The 16,839-nt window shown below is 33.0% G+C and overlaps 3 protein-coding genes across 3 annotated transcripts; 1 reads left to right on the forward strand and 2 right to left on the reverse strand.

The window, feature by feature from the left end:
* Window positions 1-1,125: 1,125 nt before the first annotated feature.
* LOC140439026 (uncharacterized) lies at window positions 1,126-3,105 on the reverse strand. Its single transcript, XM_072528657.1, has 5 exons — window positions 3,061-3,105; window positions 2,894-3,004; window positions 2,662-2,833; window positions 1,990-2,320; window positions 1,126-1,807 (listed from the first exon to the last, which is right to left on the reverse strand). The coding sequence occupies exons 1-5, from the start codon at window positions 3,103-3,105 to the stop codon at window positions 1,126-1,128; spliced, it is 1,341 nt and encodes a 446-aa protein (XP_072384758.1).
* A 1,289-nt stretch (window positions 3,106-4,394) lies between these two features.
* Window positions 4,395-8,402, forward strand: ArgRS-m (arginyl-tRNA synthetase, mitochondrial). Its single transcript, XM_072528208.1, has 6 exons — window positions 4,395-4,499; window positions 4,555-5,392; window positions 5,620-5,937; window positions 6,048-6,172; window positions 7,800-8,023; window positions 8,216-8,402. Exons 1-6 carry the CDS (start codon window positions 4,464-4,466, stop codon window positions 8,364-8,366), a joined length of 1,692 nt encoding a protein of 563 aa, XP_072384309.1. The 5' UTR covers window positions 4,395-4,463; the 3' UTR covers window positions 8,367-8,402.
* Window positions 8,403-14,069: 5,667 nt separating this feature from the next.
* On the reverse strand, window positions 14,070-15,939 carry Vps45 (vacuolar protein sorting 45). Its single transcript, XM_072530845.1, has one exon. The coding sequence runs from the start codon at window positions 15,845-15,847 to the stop codon at window positions 14,135-14,137; it is 1,713 nt and encodes a 570-aa protein (XP_072386946.1). The 5' UTR covers window positions 15,848-15,939; the 3' UTR covers window positions 14,070-14,134.
* Between the last annotated feature and the right edge of the window lie 900 nt (window positions 15,940-16,839).

Here is a 16,839-nt window from a genome sequence, read left to right on the forward strand (position 1 = left end):
TTTGTTCAATTATGTTGAAAAATTTATGCAAATAAAAATTTACTCTACTCTACTATCTACTAATATTTGGTTTCGCCTATTATGACAGTATTTTTCGGCCCAATTTAAATTTGTCTCCAAAACAAATTTAAATTGTTATATCTCAGCAAACTTAAATTGGTGTTTTATAGCACATACATTTTTCTTGGTTAAAAATAAACAAATTACGTTTTTTAGTTACAAGATACAGCAAATTTTGAAAATTAAGTCAACTGACCAATTATACAAGATTGTAAGCAATATGTTTAGCCTAGTATAATGGAGTATGATATGTACTGAATTTAAAAGTTAGTAAAATAAAAGCTTTCATGTTAGTGTACCACACAGTGGCTATTGTTCATCACTACTTTTTAACATGTTCGTTAAAAAGATATATATGTAAAAATTTTGACTTTTTTTCTTAGCAAATGTTTAAAATTTATTTAGTGTATTTTTTTCTTAATGTGTTGTGAATTCTATTGAGTGAAACAACTTGTTTCTGAATGTAGCTAAATGTAACCACATAACTTTTTATAAATGAAATAAAAATGTGAGTTCAGAGTACACTATTGACAGTAATGCTCTTAAATATTTTGATGTAATTAAATACGATACATACAGACGATAGTGATTTAGAATCAACGCATATAAAAAGTTTTAAGCAAAGGTGAGTTTATGCAGGTCTGGTATTTTAGATAAACTTTTAAGTGGTTAGACATTGTCCTGAACTGCTTAAAATAGTTTACTTAAATGTTCGCTCTAGTAACCTGAGATTTAGTCGAATCCATAATACTAATTAATATGGATTTACATGCCTATATACATTTAAAGAACATTCAAAGTTATAAATATTAATGGTATTTAGAATTTGGACGTTAGACTTAAGAGGAAAGTCAGAAAAAAAGTTTGAAACAATCTAATGAAAAGGATTAGTTATGTTTGTTTGCTTTATTATATATTGTTAGTTGTAAGGTTAAATAATTTATCACCGGTTTAATCATATTTTTGCAATAATTTTAAAAATAAAGAAAAATAAAACCTCTAGTCAAAAGATGAATGTTCAAAAATAAAACAAAGTCAATGATTTCATTCGAAGAGCATATGAAACTAATCCCCAAAATTTTCCTTATCTTCGTCAGATGATGTTTCCTCGTCTATATCTATTACCAAAGGCTGCACTTTGGTTGATAAAACAACCTTTTCTTTTTCGTAACTCTCTATAATTATTTTATGGGTATGGCGAACATAATTTTTCCACTGCTCCCTAGTTACATTATTGATAGCTGTTGCCCAAACTTCTAAAACATTTTTATTCCCCAATATGTGCTGATCATAAAACCGTTTCGTTTGACTCCACACCATTTCAATAGCATTAAAGTGACAGTGATAGGGAGGCAAACGAAGTACTTCATGACCAGCTTTGTTAATTATCTCATCTACAGCATAATGTTTTGGAGATCTGGGAAGAGCTTTAATAATATTTAATAAATTTGTCTTAGAAGTATGCAGTGGAAATAGAATGCCTTTACTTCTAAGCCATCCTTCCAATTCTTCTTTTTTCCAAGATTGGGTTGGCCATTTATTTACTTGCCGACTGTGATAACTAGCATTATCAAAGATGATCATTGATGGTTCCTCCAATCTTGGTAGAAGATCTTTCTCCAACCAACCCTCGAAAATATCAGCATCCATTTCTCCATGATAGTCTCCCGTTTTGGAGCCCGATTTAAAAATTAAACTTGCTCCGTTTATAAACCCATGCTCTGAGCCTGCATGTAAAACTATGTACCTACAACACAAATAATTCGATCTAATAAAAACAAATTTCTTTACATGTAATGAAAATATGCTTTCTGTAAAAAATATACTTTATTAGTTTTGGAACTAAAGTCCTGGAACAGAAAAAAAAACCCATTTTAGTCAGTTAAGAGAATTAATAAATTATATAAGAAAACATATTTATTTACTTACCTCACACCATCACCGCTTCTTTTTCTTATTCCTTTATTTGTCCCATCCTGCCAAGATCTTCTAACGGATCCAGAAGAAAATATCCATGTTTCGTCTATAAAAATTAAGGGCTTTTTGTAAACTCCCCTTTGGTCATTTTCATGGTAAATCCTTAAAAAATTATGCCTCATCTGTACTACGTGAGGAACTTCCATGAAATGTTTTTGTGGCCTGTCTATTTTGTATTTGAATCCTATTTCTTTCAAGATCAGAAAGAGGCTTGTTTTTCCTCCCTCATAAATAAATTTGTCTCTTAAAACCTTCAGCAGACTAGATATTGTAAGAGGCAACTCTAAAACAATTATTAATTTTTAGGTAGTTTATATTGCCGAGTTGTAAATTTTCTCGGAAAGAGTGTCAATATACGAAGCCGTAACAACTATATACTCAAACAAACTAAAATACATGCAAAATTCAGATAGTTGACAGTTTACGTAATTATTTAATTACTAATAATATAGGTTCAATCAGCAACACAAAACAAAATTATACTTAACTCTAGCAGAATTAATTAATAATAAAAAGTTTAAAAACTTTAAGTTGGTTGCCTACATTTGGCGCAACTTAACGATATAAACTAAATTTGCCTAACTTTTTTGTAAAATATATTTTTTATATAAAATAGAAACTTACTTTCTTCATACATGCGATAAATTTCTAAGCGAATTTGATTTTTGACACTATGATTTAAGTCAGTCGTTAATTTTCTTTTGCGACTTTTCTTCTTTAACTTGAGGGTTGTATTAGGACCATCTTTATATTTCCGCACACTTTTTTCTGAGACCTTCAGACATTTGGATGTTAACTGAAATGTTTTTGATATTAAGAACATTTGTAACATTTTAACAGGGTTACCTCAACTTACCTCAACAGGGTTTTCATTCGGCAAATAATTTAAAAAAAAATTATAGGCATTTTGAATAAACCGCTGTGCAGTTTCATTACCTTGTAATTTAGGAACAGCATCCTTACTCATCTAAAAATATTAACTTTTAAAGAACATTTTATCATATTTATTAAAGAAAAACTTACCAACGCATTAGCTGATGGAACAAATGGAAAACTTTGACTATCCATAATAATAAAATTCAAAATAACTAATTAACTAAATAGAACTAACAAAAGAATTAAGCAATAAAACTATATTAAATACAATTTAATAAAACTATATTAAAAATAAACAACGCGAATAATACAAATATTTACTAAAATATGTTAAATTGTAACAACTCAAATATATTTTAAATATACAGGAAATATTTTATGGGTTTAGTATACACTTCCACTATTTGGAATAATTCTTCTTTTTTTAAAGAAAGAAGTCTGTAATAGCAGGATACTTGAGCTATTAATACTGAGAAGTAGGAATTGTTGTGTTGTAGGTTTCCGACAATGAATCTGTCAAAATATGCCCGAGCTAAGCGAACCGAGTTTAATAGTGTAAGTGGTATAGGACAAGTGGGGAGAGTGAATTGCATAGGCCCAGCCGTTTGTAATGGCACGGCGCTACTAGTCATGTCAGTTGGAATTATGACCACCGCTATGACAGCCTCAGAATAATAAACAATAATTGTTATTGTAATTTTACTAAAATCACTTCAATTTACAATAACTTATACAGAATTTTGAGTATCCACCGAAAAAAAAAAAAATGTGTGTTTAGTGGCCACATTGTAATCCACGCCTTTGCCTTTGCTAATAACAAATGGGGTTATATAAAAACATTGTCTATATCTATATTTGTTTATCAATAGGAAGATCTCCAACAGAATGGGAAGATTAAATGAAGATTGGCGGAAAAACCTCTACATGGAGTTGCCCATCTGGTACAGAATCACAGCCAATGAAGACAGCAAGCTAACAATATTTAGAGTTTAGAGTGCCCCCACCCACTCCCTGACAAGGGCTTAAGCAATTAGGAGGAGAAGGATATTTGTTTGCCAATACTTTACCAAAGAAAATTATACAAATAAACAAGTGTCAGGATATCTGTGTTTTATTTTGTTGTTTTCAGGACTTTGGTTTGTTAATGTAATGAAAAACAGCTAGTCATAAAATAATAAAAACTTTTCTGTACCATAAGTCTGTCTCTCTGATATTATGTTAGTGTATACTGTATTTTTGGACAGAGAATATATTTTTATTTCTTATTTTATGACTATATTTATTTTCCATTAAAAGCCTACATTTTGAATTTTGTCTCCTAAAATTCAGAGCATATTTTTTTAATTTGCCGCCTAAAATTCAGAACCTACGTTTTAAATTTGCCGGCAAATGAAATTAGTTTCGGCCCGTCCGCAGTTGGCGCTAGAAACTCTCTCCAAAATCTTTCTATGTGACTTACCTTACTAGAAGGCTGTGTACTGTGCCTATTATAACCTATTATTAAGGGCAATAGAAATATAGAATGATTTTTTCCTTGTTTTTGTTAAAATATGTCAACAAAATTAAAGTTATATCTAGGTAGAAAGGTGCCGCTTTTTTAAATATATTAAGTCTTAGAAAGCTTATTTATGTTTCTTGTAGGTAATAGATTGTCTACATAATTCAAGAAAGTTATCGGCTTTGGAACTACAGCCTTTAATAAGATTAGGAAACACTGCTGAAGATAAAATAGAACTTAGTTTACCTCTTAATATCTTAGAAAAACAACTAGGTGTTACTAATGTTACAGAAATTTTGAAAATACAGCCAGACGACATTATAAAAAATGTACAAGTTGTACGAGATCGAGCAAACAGAAGGATTGCTTTTGAGATAGACAAATACATTTTTGTTAAAGATGTAATGGAAAATAGTGCTTCCCCAGACCTTAACGACAAACCTAGAAATGTCGTCATAGACTACAGCTCTCCAAATATCGCAAAGCCTTTTCATTTCGGCCATTTGAGGTCTACTATCATTGGTAACTTTCTTGGTAACTTAAATCATTTCTTGAGTAATAAAGTAACAAGGTTAAATTATATAGGAAACTGGGGTACTCAGTATGGTTTTATCAAATTAGGGGTAGAAGATTTGAAGTATACTATTAAAGATATTGAAAAAAATCCACTGAAGTTATTGTATCAAAGTTATGTACATGCTAACACTATGGCCGAAAAGGATCCAAACTTTTTACAAAGGGCAAAAGACATATTTGCACAATTGGAGAGTGGGTCTGAGAAAGAATTGAAGTTTTGGAAAAGTGTAATGGAATTTTCAAAAAATGATTTAATAGAAACATATAAGAGACTGGGCATTAAGTTTGATGTTTATAATTACGAATCTGATTATAATGCTACAGAACTTGAAGATATATTAGAGATTCTAAGGAAAAAGAATATTATTCATAAAGATAAAGATGGGAAGGAATCGACAGTTATAGGTAAGATTCAGATTGACTCAATTGTTAGATTTAGTGTCACTACATTTTTATCACAGTAACACCTATAGCCATTCTTGCAATTCAAACATAGACATATATATTAACATAGACTGGACAGTCTGTAGAGCCAAGTGATGACACCATCTTTTTTTTCATCCAAGGCAATAAAAATTTGCAAAAGATGTTGCAAGGGAGGTAGCCATTTTAACATTGTAAATTTATTTTAGATGATAGGAGAGTCACAGTAGTAAAGAGTGACGGTTCAGGTTTGTATTTAACAAGAGACATAGCAGCTGCCATAGACAGATTCAAAAAATTCAACTTTGACAAAATGTATTATGTGGTAGATAATAGCCAGACTGATCACTTCCATAACTTAACAAAGATTTTGTACAGAATGGATTTGCCTTGGGCCAATCGACTGACTCATGTTAAGTTTGGTAGAGTACAGGGAATGAGCTCCAGAAAAGGAAATGCCATATTTTTGAATGATATTTTAGACGAATGTAGGGATAAAATGATTCAGAAGCAAATAGAGTCACCAAGTAAGTAAAAATTTGTAATCAATATTTAACAAATAATTCACAAACTTGCTCAAAAACAAGTTGAAACAGGAAGAGGTTCTATTGACTTTTTTAAAGTTCATTGTTTTTAGCAACTAAAGCAAAAATTCAGGATGGTGTGGCTGCTGATATTTTGGGCATATCTTGTATTATTGTTAATGATTTGAAGAGGCGACGACAGAAAGATTATGAATTTGCTTGGGATCAAGCTTTACAGGTAAGAGCCTCAAAGTATATCGATATTGATTCAGCTTTCATAAATTTGTATTCTAACGAGCTTCCGGACTAATAGAATTCACAGCTCAGGCATATTTTGATAGTTGCATACTTCTGGATATTATATATGACATGTAAAAAGATGTTTTAGTTGTAATAGTTTTTGTGTAAGTATTTTAGATAATATGAAAGATTGTTTTAACATTACTTTATTACATTACATATTTATGTCGCAAGTGATATTAAAAGCAGTTTAATGGAGATTGCAGTGGTTTCAGAAAGTCCCTTCAAGAATTATTGAAGCACATTTTTATCACTAATGAAAAAGACTTTGAAACATTCAATTCTAGTCAGGAAACAAGGCAATCGTGAAGCAAGTCAATGAAACTTCTAGAAAAACCACAGAACAAGTTTCTAGACGACGAATTTGAAGCAGATGTTGCTTTATGGTGCAATTGGCTTATGCAGTAGAGTCTGACATCTTAATAGCTTCAGAGAAAGCTTTACATTTGCAAAACAAGAATTATTATATGAAGCACTTCTTCTTCTTTCTCTTTATAAGCATTTCTGCTTGTTCATTGGCAAATTAATACCTCTATGGAAGGTTGTCACTCCATCTTTTGCGCGGTCGCCCGATACTTCTTTTGCCAATTGGTAACTTATCTCTTGCTATTATATGAAGCACTTGGCCCACGAAATTTTCTACTCACATTTCACGGAATCATTGAGATCGAACCGTTGGAAGAGACGAACAAAACAATGAATATCTGCAATAAATGTTTCGGAAAATAATTGGTGACATGATGCTGAAAAAACCTTCAAATCAACTGCAAGAACTTAGCATACGGAAAACTAGAATGGGTAGACATACAATAGCAATCTTCAATTTGTAAGAAGAGGTGTAAAACACGTTTAATTGCTGTTAACATAACGTATTCTTGTTGAGTTTATAGCATATACATGGATGGTCGTATCAGTAATAAATAAATATCGTTTTTGATAGATACGGGTGCAACAAGGACCATTTCACACCAGAAATAATAAAAGATCATTTTAGATTGTCACCAAGGTCAGTACAACTCATGGCAGCAAGATTTGAGGTAACTAAATATTGGTTTGTAAACTGTAAGCAATACCTCTTCGTCAGCTCCTCATTGGAAACATGCTAGACTTTTTTGGATATTAATATTTTTTAAGCAGTTGAATTTCGTTTCTGTATGTGTGTATTCCAAGTAAGTCTGGAGTCGAAGGTCAGTCCTAAGACTTTATGATGATCAATAACATCTAGTAATACTCTGTTGTATGTCAAAGTTGTATTATCTTTTGTCGTTTTTCTGCCAAATTTCCTTTTAGTATTTTGAGATGAGAAGGAAATCCCATAATCCCTTGACCACCTTTCTTTTTTATCAATGGATGTTTGCATTAGTTGACAGGTTGTTTCGATATTTTTTCCTCTGCAAAAGAGTGCAAGGTCATCAGCATATAATGCGTATTTAATTGGGAGATGAAAACTTTAAAAGTTTCTCCTATATTTTAAATAGTGAACATGAAATGGACCTTTTTATTATTTAATTTACGTTAGACTATTAATATCATTTTATTGTCTCAATTTCTTGACTATTTTTTAGGCACAAGGAGACACTGGTATAAAGCTCCAATACGTACACTGCCGATTATATAATTTAGAAATAAATTCCGGAATGATGCCAGCTAAAGAATGCGTTCCTGAAATGCTGTTTGAACGTGAAACCATAGCTTTACTAAAAGATTTGGCGAGGTTTCACGAGGTTCTTTATCAAGCCAATGACCAATTAGAGGCGTACGTTTTGGTGAATTACCTGTTTCATTTGTGGTAAGTTTCTTTCCTTTTAATTTCTGTTATATTTTATACCAGTTAGTTTTCTATGGTGGACTGTGTCGAACTCTTTTTCATATTCATAATGTCCCGTTCTGTCTCTCCTACAGTTACTTTGTTTTTATGCCTTTAATCAGTACAGTTTTAGTACAAGTCAATATGGATTTATTCCCGATTTTCTATTTTTAGTAACCACATCAACAAAGCATTTAAAACTTTAAAAGTAAAAGGAATGGATCCAGATGTAGCATCCCAAAGATTATTATTGTTTAAGACTGCCAGAGAATTGTTGGGTAATGGTATGACCATTTTAGGATTGCAACCCTTGAAGCAGATGTGATATATTGATAAAATTTAAATAAATGTTAAACAATTATGTTTTATTTTATTGCCTGTACGAAAACCAGCCGCACAAAATAATTGTGAGGCTTTTTATTTAAAAAATTAATTTGTTCAGATTATTAACCACCTTTTGTTCAATTCAATATAATATTTTGGCCATGTATTGAGACATCCAGAGAGGTATAACCTTCTACACCTCATAATACAAGGCAAAATTGCCAGAAGTGGCCCAGGTCGAAGGCGAACATCCTGGCTCCGAGAGTGATATTAAGAGACATCCTCAAAAAACAAAGTCGTCACAGATTTGACCTCTAAAAAGCATACAAACAAGCTGAATTTTTCTGAGAATATCAACTTTGGAATTCTAAAAAAGATGCAAAGTAGTTTACCACGTTTATCCCCCGGCTTCTCTCTAAAACGCCTTCTCGTAAGGGGGGGGGGGGGGAGAACGAAAAAAAAAATGATTTACCAAAAATCTGTACGTTGTAGAAAAAAATGTAGCTGAGATGTTTTCTGCTCCTCGGTCACAACACTTTAACACAAATAGGCTCTAAATTAGCGTTTAACACTTTATTATTAAATTGTAAAATACAAAACTGACTACGATCTAAGCTTCTACATAAGGAGCCAAGCTAACCTCTTATTCTTTCGCTTGGCGGGGACCAATCCTTCTACTTCTGTCATATTTCTTAAAACTAAGTTAACACGATGTATTTCCTAAGATACTACAATACCTCCCCTCTAAAGATCCAAGCGATCGGGAACTTTAATAAGTATTTTTGACCGTACTGGCAAAACATTAGCAATTTCACAAATATAATGCCTATCTCCTAAAACCCCATTTATAACTCATACCCATTTCCTTTTATTAGGATACCTATAATCTGTTAATAGCACTCTATCCCCTTTTCAAAATTTTCTTCCCTTTTCATTTTTACATGTAACAGTTTCTGATCTTTATTTTCCCATAACAAATCAAAACGGTTTCTAATCTTACGTTTAAAAATAAAATCTGAAGGTATAACACCTGTGTAAACATGTATGAGTTTCTAAAGTGAAATAAATATCTTTGTAATGCAACCTCCAATGACATGTTATCACCAATGTCCTCCTTAATAATCTTTCTAACACTACTCTTTAATGTCTTAACTGCATTTTCAGCAAAACCATTTGCTTGGGGGTGATAAGGTGGAGAAGTTATGTGTTTAATTAAATTATTAGACAAATATTCCACCGAAATGAATTGAGGTCCGTTATCTGTACAAACTATCTTTAGTAGAGCAAACCTAGCAAATACTTCTCTAAATTTACTTATTGTTGCCAAGGAGTCTGTCAGATTCATTATGAATGCTTCTGGTCATTTTGAATAAGAATATATAATGATTATTATCATTTTACCTCTAAGTGGACCATAAAAAATCAGCATGAACCCCTTCAAAGAAATTATTTCCCTTGCCACATGGTATAACTGTTGCCTGAATAGGTTCTGCTCTTGAAGCACATCATCATCATCATTGGTGCTACAGCCCTATAAAAGAGCCTCGACCTTCCCAAGTCTATTACGCCAGTCAGTTCTATCTATTGCCAACTGTTGCCAGTTTGCTGCGCCTATTTGTCTACCATCCTCATCTACACCATCCCTCCATCTGAGTTTTGGTCTACCCCTACTTCCCACAGGTTGTGACATAAGGATTCTTCTAGGAGGGTTGTTCTGCTGTGATCTTGCCAGATGTCCTGCCCATCTTAGTCTTCCTATTTTTATAAAGGATACTACGTCTTTACCACCAAATATATGTTTATATCTGTGATATATCTCGTAGTTGTACCTCCTTCTTCAAACACCATTTTCACAGATGCCACCAAATATTCTTCTCAGGATCCTTCGTTCAAATATAAGCAGGAGATTTTCATCTGCCTTGGAAATGGTCCATGTCTCCGACCCATATGTCAACACTGGTTGTATAAGGGTTTTGTATATGGTTATTTTTGTTTTTTGGCTTAAGTTTCTGCTTCTCATATGTCTACTCAGTCCAAAATAGCATTTGTTTGCTAGGATTATTCTTCGCTTGATTTCTTCCGTCATGACGTTCTCCTTGGTGATCAAGGAGCCTAAGTATGTGAATTTGTCCACCACTTCAAAGGTAGAATTATCAACCGTGAATTGGTGGCCGATGTTTCTGGCTCTATTGTTGGGTGTTGATGCCATTATCTTAGTTTTATTTTCATTTACTTGCAGGCCCATATTTTTTGCGGCGTTTGACAAGGTGGTATACATTTCTTCTAGCTTGCGTGTTGTGCGGGCAACTAGATCAACATCATCTGCATATGCCAAAATTTGGGATGATTTATTAAAAATGTTTCCTCTGCTGTCTATTTGGGCATCCCTGACCGCCTTTTCCAAAGCTATGTTGAAAAGGAGACACGCCAGCGCATCTCCCTGTCACAGCCCAACATGCGTTTCAAATGCCTGTGATTGTATTTCCCTGTATTTCGACTTTGCAAACAACTTTACGCATTGTAGCCTTAACCAATCTTATCAGTTTATCGGGGATGTGGAATTCATCCATGACTTCATACAATTTATTTCTTAGGACACTATCATAGGCTGATTTAAAATCTACGAAAAGATGGTATGTGTCGATATTGAATTCATTGGTTTTTTCCAGTATTTGCCTTAGCACAAAGATCTGGTCTGTTGTTGATCGACCAGGCCTAAAACCACCACGCTCTTGAAGCACAACAAACTGCAATTATTAATAATTTTCTCAATATCCCTATCTAACGATGGAAAGAGTATATTTCATTAGTCGTCACCAATTGGTGCTGAAAATCAGTTTTATTCTTCTTCAAACAAGATGAGATTATGGATATTTTCTTAGGAAGTTACTGTTTGTGTGTATGATCTTCAGTCGATGTAAAACTATTTTCAAACGTGTTCTGTGGCTATGACTTAGGTCACCTTAGGTATAAAGCAGTAATTTTATTTGGTGCAGTGCCCTCTAAGGACTGAGCCGAAAACTTTCGGAAAAGTACCACGCCTTTGCGTATTTTAAATTGGAATTTAGCATAGTACCTACATAAAAATACAGTGTGCTATGTACTCTGGAATTTAGTAAACAATGTGCTAACGCATCGAAGTTATTGAGCTTATCAAGTGGTGATTAAATTCTACTGTATGAATCATCTGATAAATACTTTAATAGACCACCCGTCATCGAGCACGTATACCTACAAATATTTGTGCAATTATTGCAATCGACCTTTTTCTTCTTTTACCAAGTTATCTCATGGTGATTTACTGCCTCTTGTGTAGCACATATTTTAGAGATGTTTTTGTCAATCTATATAGTATTTGAGAGATATAATATATAATCACCATTTCTTTCTGAATGGATTTAAAATGAAAGCAATAATTCCATACGTTATCAGGTTCTAACTTATATGAAATTGCCTAATTACCAATTCCGCTGCACTAAAGATCATAGTGTACTTAAGTCAACTAATCTGCCTCCAAGAAGATCAATTCTCTTGCCAATTTTCTGACAAATATGTGATCTTCCCCGATATAAGACTTTTTTTCCAATTATTAACGCGATATTCTCTGTTAGATAACGAATGATACTAGGTCGACTGAAGATCAGTAGAACTGTGAGCACGGAAATAATTGAGGAAACTTAATTCCTCTTAAGTGAGAAAAACTCCGGTCAGAAAACTTCTAGTCTTTCAGTGTTCGGCTAACTACCCTTTGTAAAAACACTCATGGTAAAGTCATAAAAATGCATCTGGCGTGTATTTATAGATATAAAATTGCTCAAAGAGCTAAAGCTAAATATTACAGAAAGTGATGGAGTCGAAGAGAGCTGAGCAAAAATTAAATCTAATATCTTAACCTCGGCTAAGGAAGTAATTCTACTATTCAAAAAAGGAGATAAAAACAGCCAGAAAAGTACAGAGGTATAAACTTGTTAAATACTACGCTAAAACTTACAACTAAAATTTTACAATTATTGTTAATAAATCAGAGGATAAGTTTAGCAGATGAACAACAGGGGTTTCGTAGTGAAAGATCGTGAACAGACGCAATATTTGTTATAAAGCAAATTACTGAGAAATCACTAGAGTATAATAGACCAGCATTTCTGTGTCTGATTGACCTAAAGAAAGCCTTAGACAGACTAAGACTCAAAGATGTAATCCATCTTCTGCATAATAGAGAAATCCCCCTAAAGATTATAAAAACTATCGAAAACATCTACCAAAACAACAAAATGTAAGTCAGAATAGATGGACAACTTACAGAACCTATAGAAATAGGCAGCAGAATAAGACAAGGGGATTCATTGAGCCCACTATCCACCTCAGACGTCCTATCTTAATATGTTTTACGATATCAGGTTCCTGGTATATTCTATAAAGTTCGAAGTTGTATCGTCTTTTCCATACTCCATTGTCATTCACTGCCCCATAGATTCACAAAGAGTCACGCAGCGCTTAAGGCACTCAATTCTGTAGAGGTCGATTCTTAGCTAGTATGGGATTGTGTGTGTGCCCTAAATAAACTAGGAGACCATAGCAAGGTCACGGTAGCCTGGGTACCGGAACACGAGGGTCATAAGGGCAATGAAAAAGCAGATGAAATGGCCAAACAAGGCTCATCAATGCCATTCATTGGACCGGAACCCTTCTGCAGCGTTGCAAAGACGGTAATAAGAACGGATAAAAGGAAGTGGGTAGCTCACAAATCTTTGCAATGGTGGAGGAATTCACCAGGACAAAGACACGCGAAACAGTTCATTACAGAACATTCGCCAAAATTTACGGCAGACCTAATAAGCAAAGACAGGAAAACAGTCAAAGCCGTAGTAGGTCTTCTAACAGGACACTGTAAACTGAATAGGTACTTGAAGCTGATGGGATTATCAGATATTGACCTGTGCAGATGATTGTCACCTCGAAGAAAAAACAGCAGAGCACATTATATGTCAGTATGACAGTCTAGCAAATTCTAGGTTCTTTGCATTAGAAGAATCCTGCAGTTAGGAATGCAATTAGGAAAAATCCACCGGCAAATAGCTACCTGGAAGATACAGTCTCAAAGCTATTAGACTTTTTAAAAAGGGTCAGGCTAGAGAATGTTATCTAGGACTAGAGGACCACAATAGATCTGAAAAGGTCGCAGTGGAATAGGCCAAAAGGCCACCTTTATGTTGAGAGATTATCTATTCCAGGTGATTTGTTTCAGGCTAGTTTTTTAACTGCATCTTTAACTTCAAGAATCATTGGTGGTTCCTCTTCCCTCTCATCTGCTCCCCTTTCCTCATCTCTTTCATCTTCCAGGTTTTCTTTTTCTTCCTCTCCATCAAATTGGTAAATGAAAAAGCACTCATTTAGACACATTTAAGAGTGGTCCTACAAAACACTATGACACATAAGAGACTAAGCATCACAGTAATCTAAGTTTCCTGGAAGGAATAGAACCAGAAAAAATAACAATTACCAAAAATTAATCAGCAAGGTAATAATAAGCCAAGATGCTACAATAGATCAGACAAATATCATAATATATAAACATACTATACACAAACCTGTGTATACTTAAATAAGTAATAAACTTCCATTGTTATGATTGTTGAAAATATACTACTTTTCATTGCTTGCAATAGTTTTTAATTCTAAATTAACAGTAAATATATTTAGTATATTATAACAATAAATATTTAATTACACATCTTTGGATAATACATATATAAAGGAATGTATAAAATTTTATTCAAAATGGATATTTCTTATGTTTCTTGTATGTCTTCTGGGACAGTTTTTGGTTGCTTGTTCCACTTCTTCCAAAAAGCTTGTAGAGTTGTGGATGGTAGTGCCTCCCAGTAGCACATTAAAATTTGGATAGTTCCTGTTTATAGAATGCACTGTTAATGACTCCTCGTAAGTAGCACCTCCTACAATAAAAACAATGATGTCTTGTGGTCTCCCATTGCTCCCATGACTGCCAAGATATGGATACAATTGCTCCTTAAGTCTGCCCTTAACTAGATCTTCCAATGTTTCATGTAGTAGTGGCTTGTGTTGGGTGTAAACATTGTCTACACCACTTAAGCCTTTGATAAACCTTTTAGTAATTTTAACAGCATTTTCTACATTAAATAAGTCACTTTGTCTAGCATGTGATCCCGCATATTCTATAATATTAACAATATTCTTCAGCAACTTATCAGGCACATTTCTCTTTTTGAGTAACTCAACCAATCCTGTAATGTCATTATTGTTGTGATTTTGGTATCTTAAGGCATACATCATCACTAATTTGACTGCATCAGTATTCCTAATCTTATCGTTAGTCAATAATTTTTTAATACTCTGTAAATGAGCATAGTAATCGTTATTCTGGGAAGATATTTCTTGTTCTATTTCAGAAACATCCAACAAATGATACTTGTTCACCATTGAGCTAAGTTCTCCAACAACTGTAACATGTTTAGTAACATTACCAGACAGTTTCTTAAATTGTGGATATGACTCTACGAAATTTTTCATGTCAGCTATACTTTCTATTTTCTGGTGGCTTTTGGCCTTTGCCTGAAACTGATCCATCAACTGTTTTATATTTGTACCTATTTCACCATAATTCATAAATACATTTTTGGCATAAAATGTGTCTTGTTCAACTGATAAAACCACTTCTGACAGTTCTTTTGATACACCTGGCACATTGGACAAATTAACTCTGTTGTTATATATTGTTAACAATTCGTGCACCATTGCTTGATAAGTCCACTGGTTTAATAAAGGTGTAATAGGATCATCTCTGCGATCTAAAATAAGTAGTAAAGAACTATTGATCTGGTTAAAAGCAAACAGTGAAGATTCCTTATTTATAACCTCATCTATTCTTGAGCCCAAATCCTTACAAATATTCGAGTTTGCTTGATATCTAATCACAGGACATTTCTTAAGAGATAGTAATACAGAAATAATGCCTTGGACGCTGATTTGTAAAGCACTAGGATTCCAGCTTAATGAAGTCAAAGAGGAAGTTAAACCAAGAGAAAAAAGATGTGGATTAACAGCCAAATAATCCATATAAAGCTCTTGGACTTCTTTAACCACTTCGTGTTCGTCATGCTCGGCAAGAATTTTGATATCAGCTTTAGCTATTATATTACTAAAATAAACATAGTAAGCACCATACTTGGGATTCCTAAGTTCTGCACAAAGAGCACTGATATTCTGTTGAGTTGGTCTCAGGAACGCTAAACATTTCAAATAGCGAAGCCCTGTCGAATTTGCGAAACTTGGAGAGTCTATTCGTTCGAGTAAAAATACCTCTTTTTGTTGAATTTCAGATTGACCATAGACCATACTGATAACACTTGTTGTATCCTTGTCCATTAGCAGCACTTTCATGCCTGGTTCGCTCTCGCTAGTCATTTTGACTATATAGGCCTTAATTGCCGATATGACGTTCATTTTGGATACTTATTAAAACTATTTATACTGTTTACAATTTTTGTTGTATTAAGATTTCATGATTTCATTTTGCAAGCAAACTGAGCAAACTTCACAGTGGTCAATAAACGTCACTGTCACTATAATCTGACGTTGCACTTTACAGAACAAGAAGAAAACCTACAGGAGTGGCTTTGCATTTTTGGAAATTTAGTTTTAAAAGAATAATAAAAAAATATATCTGTTGGGGTATAAAAAGTTAACGTAATTAATTAATAATAAAAAAATACAATAGTTTCTACTCTATAGATGGGTTTTATAATTTTTTAGTGCATTTAGTTTCCCTTCTATTATCACCATCCAAGACGTTAATTGACTGGTCTTTTTAGCAAAGGAGCACAAAAAATAAAATTCAGTAGTTAAAAGCGAACACGCAAAAGAAATTTATCATTAGAGGAGCTTGTTCTATTTGTTTTAAACCTTGTGGTTTTGATTCATTATTCTTAGAGATTTAATAGTCATAGTCATCTTTATTGATCCTTTAAGACATTCAAAATAAATGTATAGGGATACGTCACTACAGAATTTGATATAAAAAAAAACATTAATGTGTATAATACAATATTCACAGTGTAAAAAAAATTGACAAAACATAAAATAACATTTTTACAAGTAAAATATGAAGCTATTGCAGTTTGTCCTCAAGATATTCATTTATAGAATAATATGCTTTTCTTAAGAGTAAATCTTTAACATTTTTTTTAAATTTAGAGATAAGTGGTATTTCTTTCACAGTTTTTGGCAAATGATTATATAAGGTCAGTCCCATATATCTGAAGCAATTTTGAAATTTGGATGTTCTGTGTTTAGGAACTCGTAAAGATTCAGCACTTCTTGTATTGTAGTAGTGATTGTCTGAATTTACTGGAAATGAATTGATTTCCTCTTTGACATAAAGTAAACATTTATAGATATATAGGCAGTAGAAAGTTAAAATTTGATGTTTAATAAAC

The sequence above is a fragment of the Diabrotica undecimpunctata genome, chromosome 4, assembly GCF_040954645.1.
Source record: "Diabrotica undecimpunctata isolate CICGRU chromosome 4, icDiaUnde3, whole genome shotgun sequence".
In the NCBI taxonomy this organism is placed as follows: Eukaryota; Metazoa; Arthropoda; class Insecta; order Coleoptera; family Chrysomelidae; genus Diabrotica; species Diabrotica undecimpunctata.